The following is a 23,471-nucleotide window of genomic DNA, read 5'->3' as shown; positions in this document are numbered from 1 at the left end:
CTCTATTACCTGAAGTCAAAGAAGTTCTAATGGGAAAAAATAGGGAGCAAAGTGAGAAATTTTGCGAAACAATCTAAACCTAGACCATTATCAAGCGGATCCAAAATTTTAAGCTTATAGCTTCCTACAACGACTTCAAGTTAACATACAATAATAATTGGGTTCATAGTTAAATATTTAATGAATTTTTAGTACATATACAGATTCTGAGCAAAAATTACTGGATTCACGTGAACCAAAATCACATTCTAGATCCACCCCTGATCCGTATTGATAATTCAAATTGATTGCCTTGTAAGTAATCTACTGTTGAAAAAATAACAACTCTGTCAACACAGCTCAAATTCTAACAGAAGTTGGGTCATCACTACTAGGCATACGCATTTTTACCTACCGCATTCGACTCAAAATGTAACTGTCTCACGTCTCTGAAGTAGACAATGCAAACTCTTATATTACAGTGATTGTCAAGCTTAGAATCGATAAGCAAACTGTATTGAAATGCAGGAGCTAAAATTTCTATCAAGTTCCAAAGGCCGTTAACCATGAAGTGGACTACACCAAAGGCAGAGACTTGGTAACCACTTGCCAACCGACAGCTTTTGTAGCTAATAATCTTTGTTTGCTGGAAATGTCCTCGGCTATATTGAATCATCAGAATCCTCAGATTCAGTTCTATCAGGATCCTCACCAGCTGTCCCAGGCTCGGTAATGTCAGGCTTTGTTGCAGGTTGCGCCACTTTCTTATTCACATGGCGTGCACTTGCTTCACCTCCTTCCTCTTGCTCAGCAACTTCTATATGTAATCAATTAGTTAAGGAGTAATAGAAATGAGAAAGATGAAGCTTAGAAAGTCCTCTGCAACGGTAATGAAGTTCTAATATATGCTTTCAGCACGCAAACTCAGAAAATTTTCTGAAAGCTCAAAGCACTAAAGTGTCCCTAACATTACCCAAACCTCTTCTTGGTAAATGGTCAGACAGAAATTTTCACAAGTTTTTTCACTGGCAATAGTTGTCCAACTGATTGTGGTCTACAAGTCAATTTACCAACAGCATATCTTGGATTTGTTAGAACTCGGGGTTCTACTTTTTCGGAATATAGCCTATTTAAACCTTAAATAAGTTTATTTAGCGACTTTCATTTGCGTATAATGACCAAGTGTCATTCTTTTTAAAGCTAGTGGATAAAACCAAATATGAAAGGATATCAATATTCTCAGCTGTTCCACCAGCCATTATGTTCTGCAAGTCTTTCTCAACGCGCCGAACAAGCTCAGGCTGCCAAAAATATAACAGGCACATTGTAAGTACAATGATTCTACCAGGAAAAAAAGGGTGATATATAGAACTAGAAAAGGGCAGATCAAGGGACAGGGAGAGCTCCACTATATTTACTAACAGATTTTATTCCAATTCTACTTCTCAGCAGAGAAGCAGATAAACTGAGAAGCTTCAGGGAGAATAAGCCCCATATTTGCTTTCACACAGACATATCCCCAACCATTCCATAAAAAGACCCCCATTCCACATGGTAGAAACAACCCACCCCTGACATTCTCTCTGCCGGGACAAATCAGAAAGTAAATAAATGAGGGGTCTTTTCAGAAAAGTAGGATATAGTTACATTAAGATCTGGTTCTCTTCGAAATCTTCGCCTTCGAGCATCTCTCATTGGAGGTGTGAGGCCATGTCTATATTCCACCACATCCGGAGCAGCATCACCTTCTTCTCTCACCATAATCATCTGTCAGAACAACAAAGTTTACATTTTAGGAAAGGGATGACGATTGGAAAACCACATTCATATATAACTGAAGGAAAAAAAAAAAGAAAAATCAACCCCAACCCTACTTGACCAACGTCTGCTGTTTTAATGAGCACGTTGTCATCATAAGTTTTGTATGACTCCACTATGCAAGGAAGATTCAAAAGTGATGCAGGAAAGTGCTCGTCGCCTATGACAAAAGTGCCAGTCTTTCCATCCTCTGAAAAGCACAAGACTTTTTTAAAAAAGCACTTGCATGAACTATAATAAGATGCTTAAAAGAGCTTAGAAAATATATACAGATTACAGCCTTCATAAAAGAATGGTGAAGTTGCAAACGTATAAGAATCCAAGCCTCTTTTTTTTTTTTAATGGATAAGGTAAGGCATAAGAAACCAAGCAATCTAGGTATAATTCTAGGACAATGGCAAGAAGATATCATGAAAAGTTTAGTGCGGCTTCAATCTCATAAACTTGAGTTCATTGATGCTTATACTAACATTTATGCATATTTTGTCCCGGTCAAACATAACGACAGTGATTAATCTCTACTACATCAATAATGCATTAGTATTGCTTGCTTCAAGCATATGAAGGTGAAACCTCTGACATTCAAGGGCAGGTAAAAAGTAATCCTACCCCAATATCCATCAAACAATTTCTCATGTACTGAGTATATTAACTTCGCAGGGAAACCAAGCAAAGAAGTTGGTCGATCCTTGTTTATATTAATAAACTTTTGTTAATAAAGGAAGGGATATACATGAATGTGCATCTTGATCGAAATGAAATAAAAGTATGCTTCTCTATGATTTAATTGAATGAATACCACTGCACAGTGATCAAAATATTGTTAGTGCTTTTTGAATAATTAGATGATATATCCTTATACATCAGCAAGAGTATATCTTAGTATAATCTGTTACTGCAGAGAAAATGAATAAAAGAGCTCAGCTAGCATGAAATGCTGCTGTTGTTAAAGTACCCAAGTCTTACACTCACTAACACAATCACACAAATACTTACACGACCAGCATTTGCTATAGATTAAAACAAAATTAATCAGACGGTACAAGATACACACAAACACACACACACAGAGAAACCGTTTGTGCTTAATATCAATGACTCGGTCACTCGAACACAATGTTTGCACTTATCAGCATGTGAAGAAAGGGAACAAAATCCATGCATTAGAAATCAGATTATGCTATGTAACTTGTGGACACCAAAGGCTCTGAACTTACAAATCAATCAAAACGAAAGTACAGTAAATTCTGCTCTATTGACAGCTTCACACCCCCAATCTGGAACTTCATTATAGGTATCCCCGATAACCCCAGATAATAAAAGTTGTTCTAAAAACCATCACCTTTTTGAGACAGATCACAGATTCTCTAAAACTTAAAGGTCCCCTAAATCCAAAGCAGTATAAGGAAACAAAAGGATTTGGGGGGAAACACATTGGGTGTGGCCTAATGGTCAATGAAGTGAGTTGAGAACCATGAGAGTCGAAAAATTAGGTAATGTCTTCTCATTTTCCCAAGCCTTGGTTGAAGGCAGCAGGTAACCAGTGGAATTATTCGAGATGCGTGCCCCGGACACTACGGTTATAAAAAGTAAAAATAAAAAGGTTAAAAAAATGACCAATCCGAACCCATAGAAAGTGAAAATATGGAAAGACTATAATTTTATAGGTGATGTAAGAGTATTATAGAAGTGCAACAACAGAAAGGGAATACTGGTGAGAGGTAGGACTAATATAAATGTGAAAGAGTAAATGCCCACATGTCAAATTCATGGCAAGGTTCTAAAACTATCACCGAGGCACAAATAATTGTAACAAAAATTATAAGGGAAATAATACTTAGGAACTCCAAAAGAGAAAAATTTACCAGAAAAAGATAAGTCTAATTTGTCTTCTGAAGAAGAAGAATTTTCACTTAAAAGGCGGTCAATTCGCTCAGCAACAGAGGGTGGAACCCTCAAAATAAATTGTTCTTCCATGGCTGCAAAAAAAAAAAAATAGAAACATTTGTCAAACAAATTAACTTCAGAGGCAGCCTTCGATTTCGAGCTCAAATTAATAGTTCTATTTTGGATAAAGAATCAAAATTTAGAGAAATAGGTCAAATCAATTCTTTTAGAAAAGGCGAGTCTCTCTTCTTTAGTAAATCAAAATACCACCAATTATGTTCGTTGTGAAACAGTTAATTGAATTAGGAACGTACCTGGTACTTCGTTGTAACAGAGTAAAAGAGAATTCTCACCCCAAAATAATGCCAAGGAGAATGTGATTATTTTTTATGGAAATAGGTGGGGGTTTCCAGAAAAGTGAGGGAATGAAGAGAGCTTTTAACCGAAAATACTTTGCATAGGCGTTTGGCGATGAAAATTAAATATTTTTCCCTTTATTTGAAATTTTGAAGTTGGAGGTGAGGATAGAGTTGTGTTTGGTTATAGCCACAATGAATATTTGATTGTTTGAATATATTGAAAGTGAAAATAAGATTTTAGATGTTTTTTAAATTTCAATACAACTTCAAATTGTAATTTGAAATTTTTATGATCAAATATTAATTTTCAAATAAAGTGAAATAATTTTTCGAAATAAAATGAACAATTCTCGTGGACAAACGGGTCCTTAGATTAAAGAATCCAACCCTTCTGGCTTTACTTTTCTCTTTTTTAAATGTGATATATACTCAGTAGCATTTTATGCAAATTGAGTTACTTTTCTAAAAATATTGTTGTATTTGGTCTGTAAGTGAGAAATATTTTTATCAAATAACATAATTAAAAGATTAAAAATAACATTAATTTTTTATTTCTTCATCCGGTGTTCAAGCTCCCTGACAAAAGCGACTCTATACTCATGGAGCCAACTCGAGATCTCTAACTTTAAAAAAAAAAAAAAAAGTATTTACAGTTTAACCACTTATAACATTTGATATAACTTTAATCTAAATGTTAGTTGAAATAGTGACACAAAATTAAGAATTGAGATAGTTGAGAATGAAAATAACTTCTATCACAAGCGAGTGAAATCATTTTTCTCCATTTGTCTCTGTTCTTTATGAAATGTTTTTTGTCAACCAAATGCTATAGACATAAGCGGATTTACAATTTGAACTCTATGAGTTTAATCTTAAAGTTATGGGTTCATATCTACTATTTATTATAATATTAGTAATTGTTTACACATATATTTATGTTTCGCGTCGAAAGTTAGGGATTGAACCCCTTCCAACAAGGCTAGATATGCCAAAGGCTATCGATGACTTATTTTTTGCAAGTCATACCACCCAAGGCCTTATTTGTTTCCACTTAATAAAGGTCTTAATTTTAATCATTCAGATATTAGTCATTAAACTTGTTTGCTTTTTAGTTTTGAATCTTAATCATCAAATTCGTTTGGTTTTTAAATATATATATATATATAAGGATGATCAAATAAAGTCTTATGAAGATATCTATTCAAGGATTTCTTCAAAGATGTAGTCCATCACTACTCCATCTACTTTCACCGGTAATCGTTATGAGTACCATTATCGACTATCATCCCTTACCATCCACAGGCGCCATCCTCGGTTACAACTACCACCATCGTCAATCACCACGATTAGTCGTCACCACATTAGCCATCATTTACAATCGTCACCACCAACTACTGTTACGACCATCAATCACTATACGAACAATCGCCACCAGTATATATCAAGAACCACAGGCATCATTAGCTATCACTATCGCCCATCACAATTATTAGCTGCCACCACCAACTACCATAATCAACCACAAGAGTTAATTACTAATGTTTGTCACCATCATAACTAACTACAACCCACAGCCATAATCATCACTCAACATAATCCCAATCGGCACCCACAATCACCATTGCTAGCCTAATCCATCACTTATTGTCATAAAATATTTGATTGATATAATATTTAATTAATATAGTATTTATATTTTATATTTTTAAATAAAGATAAATTTTATATATTCAGATATTGAGAAAACAATTCTAATTATTTAGTATATTGGATCTTAATTAATATTCAGATATGTCTTTAGATTTAGACTTCTAAATCTTAATAAATAATTTAATTTTCGAATATGCATTTAGATTCATACATCTTAATTTTAATAAATACAAATAAGATCTAAGAAAGTACTCATTAAAACCACGCAGAATATCAAATACATTTGACTACTATTATGCTGGAACCTAAAAGGGATAATCAAAGACAAAAAGTAATCAAATCTGCACCAAGAATAACCCTCGAGTTCCATATTGAGGTACTATGAAAATATCTGGATATATACAATGCTATTGTTATTTGGAAAAAAAAAAAAAACGAATACGACAATTTTTAATTAGAATTTCACAAAATTTTTATGTTTTTTGGTTGACTTGAAAAATAAACAAACATTACAAGCCACATAAGAATAAGAAGAAGAAGAAGAAAAAAAGAGGGGTAGAAGATGACTTGAGGAAGAAAAATGAAATACGCGTGCACATTTTTCATATGTTTCTAAATTTACTTGATCCATTTGTATTTTTTTGTGCTCTTCTTCATGTGGTCCTTGGTCAACTGAGATTTTTGTTTATTATTAGATTAGATGAGGGGAAAATAGGTAGCAGCTTATTTTTCCCCAAAATAGTGTTAGTGGTCATTAGCCTATGTTTGGTAGCTATAAAATATATATTTTTTCATCAAAAATGAAAAAAAAAAATATATTGACTTCTTTTACTTTTAGACAGAAGTCATTTTGAAAAAGTTATCTCACTTCTTAATTTTTATGTCTTTATTTTCGTAACAAATACTTAAACATCAGTATTACTTCTAATACTCAAAAATTTCAGTATAATATCATTTTGTTTGCTAATATGATTATTAACCAAAGGATTTTGTGCAACAGATGCTGATGCTCCTCCCTAACTAGTGGTGTCAGGTTTAAGTCTTAGGTAGAGAGCGCTTCCCCCTGAATGGCTCTACGCGACACGAATTCGAATTTAGTCGGATTCCAATGTAGGTATGTAGGTACCGACAATTAAAAAACCAAAAAATATTATTTAACTATTTAAGAAATATCTTCTAAAAAAAACTACTACAGAATCAAATACCAAAAGATAATTTTAAGAGAAATATTTTGGCAAAATAGTTATTACTCCATAAGATTTTATTTTTTTTAAAAAAAGTAGTACTAACTTTTATCACACCTAACACACAATTCCGTCAAAACAAATGGGAGCCAACAGTTTACAGGTTTGAATTTTTTTATATTATAGTAGCTCATGTAAGGGTGAGTTTTCGTCAATACTCACCTAACCAAAGAAGCAAAGCAAAGCAATATTCATGGAGTCTCTTTATTCCCAAACCATTCGCGCCAAATTCCCAAACAATTCCCAGACGCAACAATCTCTTCTTCTTCGTCCCATCATAAATGTACCACTAAACCCTAATAAATCTCTCTTCCCTTTTTCTCCTACAATGCCTCTTCTCACGTCTTCTTCAAGGCAACCACTCCAAATCATCCACCGTAGAAATAATAATAATAATAATAATAATAATAATAATTCCTGGTTTTCTCGGGATTCGAGCTCGAAATTCAGGGCACGCGCTTTAGGAAATGATTCTTCTGGGAGACGATCAGATGTGAGAGTGAATAGAGAGCTAATTGTGTTGAATTCTGCTTTGACTTTGGTGCTCGGTGTTGCCAATCGTGTGCTTTATAAACTTGCTCTTGTTCCTATGAAGGAGTATCCCTTTTTTCTAGCTCAGCTTACTACCTTTGGGTGAGTTTTCGTTTTTTCTCTGAAAATTATACTAGTATGATCATTTTACTTTTTTTTTTTGTTTGGCACGCTCCTGATAATTTGACTAAATTAACCTTATTTATTGTTTGATCACAATTTATTACTCTCTCGGTCCATTTTTACTTATCCTGTATTGACCTGGCATAAATAGAATGACAATTTTACTATATAGCCCATTATTGTTAGTAAGTCAATCAATCATATATGCTTTAAAAGTTATGCAGCTACTAATATTTCCTCGTAGTTTTCAACCCAATAATTAATAATAAGGGTAAAATAGGTATGAAATGGTTAATTATCTCGTGGTTCTCTAATCTGGACAAGTAAAAATGGACAACTGCTTTTAGTATACGGGACAAGTAAAAATGGACGGAAGGAGTAATACTTTTCATTCACCATATTAATCTCTAGAGTAAGTGTAAAGCGGAAAACTAATTAGTTTTATCTTGATATCTTAAAGACAAATATTTTGAATCAGTTATTTTTAGTAACCATGACAAGGAAAATGGACTGGAGGGAGTACTTTCTCCATTTCAAAAAGAGTGGCGCGTACTATTTGAAGAGTATGATTGTTTCTGTTTTCCTTCGACTATGATTTTTTTCATGCACTTTTAAATATATTTGATGACAAAAACTCATGACATATAGTAGTACTTTTTTTATTTTCTGAACTTGTAATGATAAAAACTCATGACTCTCCGTACTTTGTACCTGATTCTTTTAGAGTATGTCATAGAGTCACATAGAGATAATTGTTAGCCCAGACTTCAATGTGGCGGCGAGTATTGTGAAGAAAATGCAGGAAATTTTAGTTGTATATGTCTCCTGGTCTGCCTGTTGTGAGTATAGACTTCCATATAATACAGTAACTTGTTTGAACTGTTTCAAAGTTATATGCTAGTTACCTTAGGCTAAATGGAATTGCAGTTACATGGTAGATAAAAATCTTTTGAATGTAGAAAGCTCATAATAACTGTAGCATAGTTGGCTATGGTAGCAAGTCAGAAATATAACCGGTAAATTTGCAATTACTACACATGTTGTCCCTTAATGACCTTGCAGGGATCTGCATAATTAGCTCCCTCAACAATGAAAACAACATCTTTAGGGTGTTCCTTAAGGATAGTAGAAAATACTCCGTTTGTCACTATTTGTAGGAAGATATTTGAATGGATGCGGAGTTTAAGATGTTAATTTGATTTGTGTATATCATATTAGTGATAGCAGAAGAAAAAACATTATATTTGAAAGATAGGTTTATAAAGTCAGCATCACATCAAAATTTAAAATTTGATTGGATCAAAGAACTTTCGAGACAATTGCATAGAAGTGGAATCGCGACAAACATTTTGGAAGTTTATAAATTGAGAAGAGTATCATATAAATTTGAAATAAGGGAGTAACACTAACATCTTTAGTCGTGAAGTTTCACTTTAAATCTGTTTATGACCAAAGGAGGAGGAGGGGAGACATGCAATAAGTTTGTTACCTTCTATATGTAAAATCCTGGTCCAATCTTAGGTTGTGAGTAGCGACACTATATTCTTGACCTATTCGATTTAGCAATTGATCACCTTTTGTATTTATGAAGCCCAAAGTGACAATTGGTCCTAGTAAATTTCTTTTGCATTGAAGATGCTGGACGTGGAATATAGAATAACTACTTTAATAGTTTTATCACTCTAGATCATTGATTGCTTGTCAAAATATAAATCATCTACTATTATTACTTACTCAAGAATGCAAATTTCAACAGATTTGCCTATCTTAGATGGGTAGGAAAATGAGTGACGAATGAATTTTTGAGTCTTAGGGGGCAACATTTGCCTACACTAAGTCAATGACAAGCTGAGAGCCTGAGATGATGATCTAAATCAAAAAATCAAATATGTTGGTTAAAGCAGGTTGTGGAAAAACATGTCCATAACTTTGATTTTAGTAGGAAATGCCATTATCTAATAAGGTTTTTGATCCTAGTTTATTAATATTTGTTTTACTATGTAGTGGCTGATATTTAACATGGTTCAATCAACTTCAGGTACTTGGCTATTTACTTATCTATATTGTATGCGAGATATCGTGCTGGTATTGTAACTAAGGAGATGGTAGCCTATCCAAAATCACGCTTTTTTCTCATTGGTTTCCTCGAAGCCCTTGGGGTCCTATGTGGAATGTATGCTGGAGGTATTACCTTGTACTTAGGAAAGATCTAGGATAGTAAATTGAATGTTTCCTCTCCCTCTCTAGATATATATTTCTGTCTGCGTTGGGAAAAAAACATTTAGTTCAGATCCTTTATGCTCTACTTTCTTACTCTTCACTCTTGCCTTCCAACAAATATAAGGCTTTTCTCAGCCATTTGCTGCTTTATCTAAACCTGAAAAACAATAGTCAGCTCCACAGAGAAATGAATATGAATGATTCTTTGAGTTATAAAGTAATTTCTGATCGCTTTCTTTTGGTATTTTACAGCCATGCTTCCTGGACCTGCCATACCAATACTTAGTCAGGTAATGTTAACAACATTAAGTAGTTTCCCTTTATCGCCAAAAGAAAAACATGAATAGTCCCAATTTATCTTTGCCTTTGTAATAGATTTCCATGAGCATAGACAGTGGGACACCCTTTTCTGGTGGAATAACACATTTAATGCGTCCTTGCTTTTCCTTTAGTATCCACAAAGTGCTACTCCCTCCGTCCCAATTTAAGGGTCTTAATTTCCTTTTTGGTCTGTCCCAAAAAGAGCATCTTTTTCTATATTTAGTAAGTTGACAATTCAAACATTCTACATGGCAAGTTTAAAACCACAAGATTCAAATGTCATTTTAGTACATTACATACATCTTTAATTTAGGACCACAAGATTCAAAAGTCTCTTTTTATTCCTTAAACTTCCTTAAACTTTGTGCCCAGTCAAACTAAGACACTTAAATTTGGACGGAGGGAGTATTGTAATTCCATACTCCATGTCAGTAGTTGTTGATGAATTAAATGTATTCTTGGTGACTCGAATTAAATATATAGATAGGTGATAATTAGCATTTGACTTGAATATAGCATTCTTATGTTGTTTTGAATATATATTAGTCTCCTCACTTCAAGAGCTTATATTGAAAAATACCAGAATTCTTGATGGAATATGAGTCAATATATATATTTTTTTTTATGAAAAGGGAACCCGCAACCGCTACCGTTTGGGTGCGCACAGGGTGAACCCCGCTCCTGTGTAATAGCCCGCAACTACACAAGAGAGATAACCCGCACTAGGCAAGCCCTGTGCGACGAGCTCGACCCAAAAGGCAAATCCCCCTGCTGTCGTAGGCTGGGGGTTTCGAACCTGAGACCTCCATTATGGAAGCCCCATGCTCAACCAACTGAACCACCCTTGCGGGTTATGAGTCAATATTTCATATGCACTGTATCAATTAATCAATTAACTACAGTACAACTCAATGCCAAACAAAGTTGCGGTATACCTTAAAACAAAATTTCCCAAAGAAAAAGGAGAAGTTGTAACTCATATAAACATAACGGTCTATCTTTATGGGTCATTATTCGGGAGCATTCTTTTAGAGGTAAGAAACTGTTTATGCGTGAAAATTTTCAGACGAGTTACGAGTCATTTATCAGCATTCATTGTTCAATGGAGCAAGCTATTGTCTTGGTAAACTGAGGATGTTGTATTACCCAAAAGATGACCCAGTACTTTGAAATCTTTTTCTTTGTTTCCCTGTAACTTGCATCCATATATGCACTTTAAAATCCCGCCAACCCTCCCAAAAGAAATAAAAAAAATAAAAAAGGAAAAGAAACGGGAGGGAGAGAGTAAATAGGATTTCTTATGTTTTAGGGAAACAGGGTATGTGTGAAAGTATATACTTTATCAGTCCATGAAACTGGATATCTGGAGGGATCAACAAAATTTTAAATAAATTGATGTTGGGTTGTGACTTTGGAGTCCTAGGATTTGGCGGCACAGTGTCAGTAGTAGTTTACTCATTTGTTAAGTTGCATTTTTTGTAGCCTTACTGGAAGCACTTTCTTTTTAAATCTTGATAATTGAATCATGAATTGGGAATAGGCTCTATAATTTGCTGAAAATTCATGTCCTAACCAACTTCAAAGAAGACGAGTTATAATTGTATCCTTGAGATTGCTTAAGAAAGATCTCGCTCGTCTATAGAAGAAGCAAAACAAAATTGCTTAGCAAAGACCTTTTTATTGCAGACCTTCTTGGTGTGGCAGTTGACTCTCTCTGTTTTCATTCTTGGACGAGCATACACTTTGAATCAAATTGCCGGATGCTTACTGGTAGCTGCTGGAGTGGTACTAGCCGTAACAAGGTCCAACACTCTTCTCCTTTAGGGTTCTCAGAATTGTTTCTCTTATTAGGTAGCAAGTCAAATTAGAATTTAGTTGAAAACCTAAAATAAATAATGAATTTGTCCATTCTCACAAGTTAATCTTTACGATGAGGTGGTCATATAAACAACAACATACCCAGTGTAGTCTCATTATTACCTATCAACAAAATATTTTCACGTGCTTGACCCAAAGAAAAAAGAATCAGGTCTGCACAGGAGGAGGCTTGTTGAAGACTTGAAACATCCTTTGTTTAACAATTCAAGCTTTTAAATGAGGTGGTCACATATTTTGATATGGAGTCAAAGCAGAGAGATATCCTGAGTTTTGTTGACATTGATGGGAAGACCCCACACACTACGTATATTATAAAAAAGAGCATCTCAAGCAAAAAATGTCAGTTTCTACAAAGATGTAACCAATAATCTATACTAATCAAAATCTCATACTAGTTCCAAAAATTTGCAAAAATACAAATAAAACAAAATTCCTCTAGTATGTGCTGGAGTGATTTCAACCCCTTTAAATGGTGTGCGGTTTCTTTCCTGCCATGTTGTCCATATGAGTGCCAGAGGAACACCTCCCTTACTCTACTTTTTGTTTACAATAAGACTTGATCTACTTCTTTTTAATTACATTATGTCAGTGCTTAGTTGCCTATGTTCCTATTGATTGTATAATATCCTAAATTCCACACTACTAGCCTTGGTATGAGCCACACTGGTACTTCAGGTGTGTAACTGAGGCTTTGCCAATTCGCTAGCTGCCAGAATCCTCTCCAACTTTTCACCCTTCCAAGATCAATAACTGAATTACAGTTCTTAGGTCTATTGAACTCCAATCTCCCATTCTTATTCATAAAGCTACAAGGAAACCTACAATATTTTACTTCTATTGACAAAGTAGTTTAGGAACAGGCAGAGCTTGTAATATATTTCTTTTTCTTTTTTTCCCTTTACTTAGCTACTTCCTATGGCTGGACCTTTTGGCAGATAAACTGTTATAGATAGGGCTAGGAAGTTGCTTCTGCGTGATCAAGCAGCTCATAGTTTCTGTCTGTTATTCTGCTTTTATTTACCTTGGCTCTTGTGATTGTGGAATGCAGTGGATCAGACTCCAATCAGATGCTGGCAGGAATTGCATTTGTTTGGCCAGTGTTGATGGTAGCTTCGAGCGCATTCCAAGCCGCTGCTTCTGTTATTAAGGTATTCAATAAATCAAGGTATACCAATAGCAGCCTGGATGCTTAAATAATCATTTTAAGGACTTTGAATGTGTAGGAGTTCGTTTTTATTGATGCTGCTAGCCGACTCAAGGTACATATCTCTTTTACAGAGCTTTTACTATGCCTTCACTTAGCTTTGAGTATGGAGTGCATTAAAGATACTCTACCGATATCTTCTCAATTCTGTTGGTAATGTGTTATGCATAATCCTGATAAATCTTCAATTTATACAGGGGAAGGCGCTTGATATTTTTGTCGTCAATTCTTTTGGATCTGGATTCCAGGTATATGGAATGAGCAAGAGAAATTTTGATACACTTACTTTTGGTTCCTAAAACTCTGTTCTTCAGGGTTATTCAGAGTTGAATGCTTACATAGTACTGATTTAATTAGCCTGAGTCAAATGCTAATTACTGACTCTTCTGTTGACGTAGTAGTATTCATATCCGGCACCATTTATTCAATTCCATTAGTCGAGTGGAATTAAATACCAACTGCTGGCTTTTGTATGGACTTAATTGTAATCACGCTCAGCACCATTTCTTCTATTCCAGCCGTCAAGTGGAAGATAAAAAATACTTTTTGCCGTGAAATCTCGTTCTCTCGCTGAAGTTTCATTTGCAGCTATTCAGAGCTCACGCCCAATGGTTTTACTGATAGAGAGAAGAAATGTTCAAAAGATTGCAGTACAGTATGCAAAATCTCTTTCTAATTTTGATTGGTCCTGAGATGTTTTTCATGGATTTGCAAGCCACTCTAACCCTTTATGCTCTTCTATTTGCAATTTATGCTATTGCTGAAGTGTAATTGCAGAATCAATAGTAGTTGTTAGAATGACCTTGCACTCTATTGACTATGGATACTTTGGTAGAGAATTGGTTTTTATATACATGTATGTTACACACACAAATATATATATATATATATATATTATATATATATATATATTCAGAGAGTGAGTTGATCTGTTGACTGTTCAGCAATGCTGTATTCTGAATGTTGCTTTTTGTAATATCTGTTTTATTTGTAGGCTCTTTTTGTTCTCCTTTTTCTGCCTTTTCTTTCAAACCTGAAAGGCATACCATTTTCTGAGCTCCCTTCATTTCTTAAGAGCGGTGCTGGTTGCTTCTTCAACATAGGGAACAATATTTCAGGTGCAATCTCTATTCTCTTGACTTCTGTGTGGCTTGCAGAAACGAAAAATATGCATCATTTCAGCTTTTACAAAGTGAGCTGGTGAAGGTCTTGATCTTCTATAGTTAACATATTTTCGTGGCGTCTGCAATCCATCTGAGGACCTTAATTTTAATTTTTAAGGGAGCTGGCGGGGGGGGGGGGGAGAAAAAGATTCGAACATAGAATATTTTGGCAGTAAAGTGTTGCTTACAAGTTAAAATAGGCACCGCTTTCCTTAGTTAATCACATAGAGGTTTCAAGGGTATATATGCACCCATCAGAAAAAAGGGTGGAAATTTTTTGGATAGCATGAATTTATGTACTTGTTAGTTGTTACTATATTGCTCTTTCATTGTTAAAATATCTGTAGAACTGGGAGGTACCGGAATAATAAAAACCAAGCACAGAAGCTGGTTTTAAAAATTTACTGTTGGTTGCGACTCAAAAATCTTGTTCATTAGGTAATCTGGAAATATAAGCTAGTAGCGTGCGTAGTTGTCTGCCATATTAGTACATGTCTCTTAAGAATGAACAGAAATCTCAACAAGAATGACAGCACAATTTTCTGGCAATTTGATCTAATTGGCCATTTACTGCTGTCATATGTTCATGTCACGAGTATATATTAGTTTCAGCAGTTAAGATGCAATCATCGCAGAAGCTAGTAGCTGAACAAAATTTTAATGTCTTTTCTTATAATAGATGTGAAGACATGTTTTTTTTTCCTCTCAATAAATGAATTATCAAGTTAGAAGCATTTTTTTTGCCTAAGTTATGGATTGATGAGTTTTACTAACTGTCCTTTTGGCACCTTCTATTTGTCAGGTTGTGAAGGAGCGCCGTTGCTACCCCTTCTTTACATATTTACAAATATTGCTTTCAACATATCAATACTCAATCTTGTGAAGATTTCAACTGCTGTGGTTTCATCCCTTCTTGTGATATCATCAGGTTCGCTCTTCCCTCTCTCAGAGACAGTCTCAACACTATACTTAGAGGTGTTGGTTACATTTGAATTTTATGCAGTCCTATGACCAACCAGATTCTTTTTCCTTTTTTCTTATGTAGTGCCTTTATCGATGTATCTTCTCTCCATGCCACTGCCATATCTCCCGGAAGGTTCAAGTCTGAGCCCTTTTTTCCTTCTCGGCAGTGCTGTCCTTCTCATTGGTCTTATCATGTATAACATTCCACAGACTCAGAAGCGGGACACAGAACTGTGACTCATTTAAATCATTGCAACTGATGTTCTTCTACGGAGATTCTGGATATAATAGTCATCATCTTGGAAAGGCATTGGTCCAGAAGAGTCTATAATCTCCATTTACCAAGATACACTCTTCCCTGATCATACGGTGTAGCCTACCGCGAAATGGCTTTGACAATATCACGGTGACTTTGACTAATCCTTCCACTGGTTGTCATCATAGGCTAAGATATTGTTAATCACCACAAGCACGTATTCTGGAGTGTACTTGTAATGTTAAGACTGTCTTGGCATTACTAGTGGATTACAATACCAAAGGGGTCTTACTATGACATGCCTTAGGTGGGTTAAAGAAATTAAATTGGTGGATATGTTACTGAGGTTTGCATGCAGAAGAACAGTTGTTCGTTCTTTTTTGGGTAGGCAGAATATTCAAAAATATAACTTCTGCATAGTCATTTGTGAAAAAGCCTTTAGGTAGGCTTATCAAGTGGCGAAATAAGTTGTGTAATTCCAGTTCTCCTATTCTGTTCTTTCAGTGAATGCTTCACTGGACTGAAACAAGTTATACAAGGCAAACATCTCTAATTCTATTTTTCTGCCGAATGGCAAGAATGTCGATCTGTCATAATCTTAAATTCAAGCATGATAAATATCGAACAGTTTACTAAGCAGGAACTTTGATAGAGGTTTCTAGCTATTCTGTTGGAGAGTTACACTTGAAAGACAGTAATTACTCACGCCCAACGTTTATAGCAAGCCAATGAATGCTACATAATTTATTACGCAAAAAAGGAACCTAAATTCTCCTCAATTCATGCTATCGAATTATTCAAACTCACTTTTGTCATATGTTCCAAAGAAGCTCCTTTCTCAACGGAAAAGTAAAATATAGATATGTCACAAGGATAGAAGAGTAGATCTAACGTCTTGATAATCATCCTTAACCTGTAGATTTTGGTTGTTTTATGAAAAAGAGCAAGTATTTTACAGCTTTCCGTTGAAAACTTCATATACTAACAAGATTCATGACTTTGATCAAAGATATAGAACCTCAATAGGTTGATTCTGAACATCCATCTGGAGATATTGAGATTAGTTCATGCTCTTGTATTGGCATTTGTAGCTTTCCATCTCCAAGCACTTTTAAAAACCATACAAAATTTGCTGATTATTACAAAAAAAAAAAAAAAACACTGGTTCTTGAATTTAAGCAGTACTAGTCTTTCTATCCTTTTGAAATGTTTTCAGTAACCAAAACACTTGTTGCAATCATATGAGCACAGAAAACACTGACATCTCCAAATTACTTCTGAAAATAATCGCAGGAAGATAAAGGTTCAGACCTCGACAATGCACAGAACTTCGGCCTTGAATCTCATTGTAATGGAGTTAAATACTCATTCTCGTGTAAAAGAAAGAAATTCATGACATGACCTCTATCAATAAACTTAGTTTTTCACTTAGATGAAACGTGCATCATTAACAGCTTACACCGCAAATGAAGCCCAAAATTGGTTTGCACCCTGAATATAATATGCTATGACCGTCCAAAAAGAGTTGGTTCCCCTACCGGTGAGAATTGCTTAGAAAGAGGTACAATTTCCTTTTGATTTCGTGAAGATGATTATACAACTAACCATAAGAGGCTTCATTGTATTTGTACCTATCAACTGCCCCATACTTTTCAAAAGATAAGATACTTGTGAACCAAATTCAGCCTTGCAGCAAGAAACTTTCAAATGATGCATCTCGGCTTCAATCATCACTGCTGACTACAAAAACAAATATGGTCCAAGATTTTGGAGCGATAAAAGACACAAAAATTCAACATCATGACAAAGTTGTACATCTTCCATGAGCCCATGGAACCTCTAACCATTCCTACTTTAAAGTCTCTATATTGATGGGTAAAATGTACTCACGCCAGCAGTCATTCAATTCCTCCTCTGCAATACAAACATATATTAGAAGTTATTTCCAGCAAGTTTCCCCACACAAAATAAAACGCATGTCCATGTACAAAAGATATAGATCAAAATATGAACCACTACTACAAATAAGCTCAATTTTAACTGCGACTAAAATTGTGTTGTTCATTATACACACTATACTCGGGAGGAGCAGAGGTTGTGAAGCCTTGAAAATAACCAGAGAACTCACAAGCCAACAATTTCCTTCCAATTAAATCATTGAGCTGAGTAACAAACAAGATAATAAGTGCCCATACCAGAATATCAACATTTCATGCATTCCCTAGACTAGATTGCTCATCAACTACACGGGAATGCACAAGCTTTATATATGTTTAAGGCAATCACTACATCATAGCAGAGGCAAGAGTTCATATATAATTCTCTGAAGCAGACCTGAACATCAGATTTTGAAAGAAAAACAAACTGAAGATACATGCGATCTCCCTAAGCAATTACCTTACGCTTCTTCTGTTGTTTGATTCCGGCGGTGCCGTTCTCAAAGTTCACTGATTGTTCAGGAACAGATTCGCCTAAAGGCAAACTTTTTATCTCATCATAGAAACTATCTGTTAGACCAAGCAACCTAGAACGGCCAAAGAAAGGAGATCAGCATCCAGTTAGTCCATTTTATAAAAATAAAAATAAAAAATCAGAGCTCCAGCTAATCTGCCGGTACTTTCCAAACTACTCATAAATTAAGTTCCTATGTGAAATGATCAAAAGACTGACCATAAGTTGCCTTTTTAGAAATTAGTAAGACCGACCTCACAGTTTCTAATGAACTTACCCATTTCTTGACTTCTTCAGATGTTTCATTTTCTTTTTCTCCAATTTTGTAAGCGGGGCACGAGTAAACTCATCCTCTTCTATTCGTGCACGTTCTTCCATTTGACCCATGTACCTTGTGAGTTCTCTACTTTCAGTTCCAACAGCTTCTCTTACCTGTATTTTTCACCGTAAGCAATAGTCAAATACAGGAGAGCTCATTGAAATATGTTAGTATTAATAGTCAGATAGTGAATTACCTCTTCGGGTTTTCCTTCAAGATCATTCAACAAATCTCTCATATAGGGGCTTTGTTCAGCATTTCGCATTTTCTCTTTCTCCCTCCTCAAAGAATTTCTCTCCTGCTTCGACATCTTTTCCTCGGCGATAATAGCAGGTGCAAATTTGGGGGGTCTATATACATTATCCTGTAGCTCAAGACGAAAACATTTTCAACCATCTCTTTACTTTAGGAAATCATATGGGAGATTGAGCGAGTTAAATCATAACTTCAACTTTTTAAATTGCTAAAGATCGAGCCAACTCTTTAAACAGGAAGAGAAAGGAACTAAAGTGGTCATTTTCATTGTCAAGTACCAATCACCCACCTCTGCGGGGGGCCTTTTACCAACAAGCATATCAGGTTTTGGACGATACTTCAATAGGTCCTCCTTCTGAGTATCTGTTCCCTTCTCACTTATAACTGACTTCTCAGAAGCAGTGTCAGTATCTCTTGTGAGCTTCTGAATTTGATACTGTAGTTTCTTGTCAATGGGACGAATCTGCACAGAGCATGATGGTAAGGACACTGCAACTAAGGGAAGAAAAGTACCCAAGAGGGGCTGGAGAGACAGGATTACCCAAGTGCACTAAGAGCTTCAACATACCTTCTCCAAAAACAATCTTATCTCCACCAGACTCCGAACAACTGGATGCCCTTCAATTGAGAGTCCTTTTGCCTTGCGGAGCAAATAATAGACAAGTGATTGGCAATAATTCAGAAGTAGGAGATGCTTCGTTTCGAGGTAACTTATTCCATCTGCTGTTGGAAAGTGATCTGCTTTCACCTGCAGAGAAATTACATGGGGATTTGATAGAAGAAACAGGCATATCAAGTCGATGTAGTTTCATTTTTATTCTTTCCTACACACAGAACATGTAATAAATCCAGGGCACAAGCTACTGAAATGGATCCAGCAATTCACAATTATCTGTGGCCTAGTTACAGGAGTGTGTTTGCAATATAGCATAGACTTGGACTTACTGATACTGGCAGCTTGGGATGATTAGACATCAACAAAAAGTAACATAAAGCCAACATGGACACTAGCTGGGAAGATCATGTATTAGTGGTGCTAACATCTATCATGTGGCAAACACATATAGTTAAAACATCCAACAAATACAGTTCAAATATAATTGCTTAAACGGGAGAAGATTGGATAACAGGCATCCAAAAGACAATTGTTTCGAAAATGTATTACCAAATGAAATCATTTACTAAATGTTTCTCAATGTTTGATTGCACATAAGGTAAAGTTTAACCTCCTACATTTCTTAAAAAGAGAAAAATTGAGGTGATGGGCCGGTGGCATTGGAGTGGTGATCTGGGGTGATTATAGCCAGGAAACATAAGTTATGGTTTCTCTTCTTTCTTTTATAAGTTGGACAAAAAGTTAAAGATATTGATAGAAGAAAGTGATCAATCAATTGTCATAAAAAAAAAAAAAAAAGTGATCAATCAATCAACTGTGCCTTGATCCTAAACTAGTTATAGTCGACTCAATGAATCCTCTGCATCCATTCCATGATTTAGAAGTACATTTGAATCAAATAATAAGGTAAACTAACAAGAAGTTCTCTAAAATTTCACACTTTTCCTAACGATATATAAGTCTTTATAGCAAGAATAAGAAGAATCTAGATAAACACTAACCCAAATGTAAATGTATCAGCTGATTTTGAAGATAATACTAAGAAGGTGTTTTGAAGACGACGGATTTTTAAGATAAAAGTTGATTGTCTACTACAGATTATTTTTTGGTGTAATTTAGAGCTAGTAAATGATGTTGAAACCTTGGTAGACTTTATTGGTTTCTTTGCACAATTAGAAGGGAGCTACGTTTTGGTTTCTTCCTTTTTGGATGTAATCTTACAGAACCGATTTCGTGCTGGTTTCATCAATAAAACTTACCATCTGCTAAACGAATGCAAACGTAGTGGCAATAACTAATTAAACATGACTATTTGGTAACCCATATAGATTAATTTTTTTTTGCTAATGATGGTGTCGGGCCAACTTGCTAGCACCTCCTGTGCCAATCACTTCCATTTCTCTCGCTAGAGTGTCTTTGGCACTCATAGCTACCGCCCTAACTCGATTATTTCCTAATAATTGTTGTTACCTCACAAGCCACATTAATTGGTTGAGCAACACTATCTCGACCTTGAACTATGATGATTCAATCGGACAAAATAAGCATGAGCGGCTTGGTATCTTCTACCTCCCACCAACACATGTATTGGATAACTCCGTTAGCCGACACTTAAATTAATGGGAAAGAATCAACATTTTTTTTTTTTTAATTTCACATGGTTTCACCACATCCCAAAAACAAGCCTGTATCCTTACTTCTTCTTCTTTTTTAACTCTATAAATTGTTATTTTCCGCTGAATTATCGAGTATCAATATTTAATCAACTATATCCATGAACAATCATAGACTTTTTTTCAAAAAAAGAAAAAAAAAACTGAACTTTGCAGTTAATGCTTGCAATTTTAAACTCACTGTATCCAAAAACACAGCCTTTAATCCTTACATGCTTTTTTTGAACTCTATAAATTGTTATTTATAGCTGAATTATCGACTATCAACATTTAATCAACTATATCCATAAACAATCAACATATCCAGTGAAATCCCACAAAGTGGGGTCTCTAAATATATCCATAAACAATCATAGAATTCAAAAAAAAAAAAAAAAAAAAGACAGACCTTTGCAGTTAAAGCTTGGATTTTTGAACTAACAGTATCCAATCCTTGTTTCATCTCCTTTAATACAGTAACTAACTGAGGAGCTTGCCTGTATATTCATTCACATTCAAAAAAGAAAAAAAAATCAACATTATGTGCTCCATGATAATAATTAGAACCCTAAAAATACCAAAAAAGAGAATTTACCTGCTTATTCTTTCACTGGTTGCTAATGATGTATTAGGCTCTGCCATATTTCAATCTCACTGTATGAATAGTGGTTCTTAATGCCTTATGTGAAGAGTATTGAGTGTTGTTGGTTACTTTTTGAGGGTTTAACGCTGGTTTGCTTCAAGAAAGCACAAGGAAAAGACAAAAAAAACAACGATTGGGTTTGGGGTTAGGGATTGTTTTCTTTTTATTAGGTTTTGTTACTACACCTATTATTTAGTGCTTGCACAATTTAATGATAAATAAATAAATTTACTGCACGATTTAAACGTTTATGAGATAAAAAAAAAAATTGTACTTGCTCAAAAAAAGAAATTGTTGTGGAATGAGTAGCACTTCGATTCTTAATTAAAGGTCTCGAATTCGAGCTGTGGATATAGATAAAAATTTAAAAAGATAGAGGTCTTCCTCCTTAACGGGCCTTATCAAACGTGAATCTGAGTTAGTCGGGCCCTAATACACATATTGAATAGGAAAATCTACATGGTATAGAGAACATTAAGACTTATTTATATTTAATAGTTATACTTTGCTTAATTTACATCTCATAGCAAAATCATGTATGTCAATTACACAAGATAACTAGTACACTAATATTATGTTGTATTAAATATTAAAAACTATTTTCTCTCAATTCTCCCACAATCTCCTCTCATTTTCCTCCATTTTCTCTCACCCCTCTCGCCTTTCTCTCCCGTTTTCCTACAATGCGGCTTTGAACCTACAAAACAATGGGCACATCCTCCATGAATTCCGTGTATTAGTAATAGAACATGTGATGTTCCTTTGCCTTATCTTCTCAGCATTATCAATTTCCCTGACTTGCGTCTTCTTCGCTGCTTCGGCGAGAAGCTTCTAGCTCTGGTGAACCGGAGCAATCACCACAAAAATAGAGTGCATCTCAGATTTGAGCGAATTAAGTATATCTCAGATCTGAACCGGAGCAGTCACCACAAAATAGAGTGTATCTCAGAATTACACTTATAAATACACTCTCCTCCACCGCTGTCGTCTTCTATGGTCGGAATTCATGGCCAATCGACCGAATTTTTCTTAGATCTGAGTGTATTTTATTTGTTGTATCTCAAATCTTAGTGTCTATGAGTGCATTCGTTATTTTTTTAGTGTAAAATAGAGTGTTTCTTTATGTATTTTTCGCTTGTATATTGAACGAGATTTTTTTTTTGTATACAGTGAATTTTGAATACAACTGAATATTCGTGTATTTTTTTGCATTTATGTTGTTTGATAATAGTTACGAATGAATACAGACGAATTGAATACATCGAAATATAGTCGAATTTAAATACAACTGAATTTTACTCGCAACGCACCATAGTGAATACAATAAGAAACAAGCACTAAGTTTAGCTATATGTTTGCTACAAGATGTAAATAGGTAAAATGTAGCTACGCAACAAAAATAACCCTTAAAAGTTAGTCATTTATGAAATTTTCCCTATTGAATAACGAGAGAGAAATAAAAAGGCCAAACCCATCAACAAACACCTGTGGTCGTCTATTTCTTTCACTTGAGCACCTAAAGTGGCCTTTGTTCCATTTAGACACTTCAGGTGGGTCATTCCTATTCCACTTAGACACTTTTTGCACCGTTATCGGAGCAAAACCAACACCAGTAGTCTCCTACGTGGATTCAGTAGTCAATTAAATTGTGCCAGCTCATTTAAATTGTGCCAACTCAATTAGATTGTGCCAACTCATTTTAATTGTAAATTCGTGGAGTTTTGACCATTAAAAACTCGGGCTTTTGGGCTTGTTGGATGTGCAATGAGGTGGCGCCCCCTTTGGTGTTGGTTTTGCTCCGATAACAGTGCAAAAAGTGTCTAAGTGGAATGGGAATGACCCACCTGAAGTGTCTAAATGGAACAAGGGTCACTTTAGGTGCGCAAGTAAAAGAAGTGGACGACCACAGGTGTCTGTCGATGAGTTTGGCCAAATAAAT

At 35.1% G+C, this 23,471-nt stretch overlaps 3 protein-coding genes across 4 annotated transcripts; 1 reads left to right on the top strand and 2 right to left on the bottom strand.

Moving 5' to 3' along the window:
• Positions 1-252: 252 nt before the first annotated feature.
• LOC132627651 (transcription initiation factor TFIID subunit 7) lies at positions 253-4,156 on the bottom strand. The gene is made up of 6 exons (XM_060343114.1): positions 3,999-4,156; positions 3,663-3,776; positions 1,854-1,987; positions 1,627-1,746; positions 1,211-1,280; positions 253-802 (listed from the first exon to the last, which is right to left on the bottom strand). The coding sequence occupies exons 2-6, from the start codon at positions 3,772-3,774 to the stop codon at positions 642-644; spliced, it is 597 nt and encodes a 198-aa protein (XP_060199097.1). The 5' UTR covers positions 3,775-3,776; positions 3,999-4,156; the 3' UTR covers positions 253-641.
• A 2,890-nt stretch (positions 4,157-7,046) lies between these two features.
• On the top strand, positions 7,047-16,152 carry LOC132627649 (protein CLT2, chloroplastic-like). 2 transcript variants are annotated; one of them, XM_060343111.1, is made up of 11 exons: positions 7,047-7,570; positions 9,630-9,775; positions 10,064-10,101; positions 11,819-11,934; positions 13,059-13,158; positions 13,234-13,269; positions 13,412-13,462; positions 14,209-14,332; positions 15,180-15,305; positions 15,423-15,473; positions 15,551-16,152. In XM_060343111.1, exons 1-11 carry the CDS (start codon positions 7,131-7,133, stop codon positions 15,598-15,600), a joined length of 1,278 nt encoding a protein of 425 aa, XP_060199094.1. In that variant the 5' UTR covers positions 7,047-7,130; the 3' UTR covers positions 15,601-16,152. The 2 variants fall into 2 exon arrangements, with proteins under 2 accessions (XP_060199094.1, XP_060199093.1); XM_060343110.1 differs by having other exon boundaries at positions 7,052-7,570; positions 15,423-16,152.
• An 851-nt stretch (positions 16,153-17,003) lies between these two features.
• LOC132627650 (uncharacterized) lies at positions 17,004-21,710 on the bottom strand. The gene is made up of 8 exons (XM_060343113.1): positions 21,485-21,710; positions 21,299-21,386; positions 19,190-19,369; positions 18,911-19,084; positions 18,563-18,730; positions 18,325-18,479; positions 17,994-18,120; positions 17,004-17,510 (listed from the first exon to the last, which is right to left on the bottom strand). The coding sequence occupies exons 1-8, from the start codon at positions 21,529-21,531 to the stop codon at positions 17,499-17,501; spliced, it is 951 nt and encodes a 316-aa protein (XP_060199096.1). The 5' UTR covers positions 21,532-21,710; the 3' UTR covers positions 17,004-17,498.
• Positions 21,711-23,471: the final 1,761 nt, after the last annotated feature.

Source organism: Lycium barbarum, chromosome 2 (genome assembly GCF_019175385.1).
Source record: "Lycium barbarum isolate Lr01 chromosome 2, ASM1917538v2, whole genome shotgun sequence".
Lineage (NCBI taxonomy): Eukaryota > Viridiplantae > Streptophyta > Magnoliopsida > Solanales > Solanaceae > Lycium > Lycium barbarum.
This window is presented reverse-complemented; position numbering and strand designations above follow the sequence as displayed.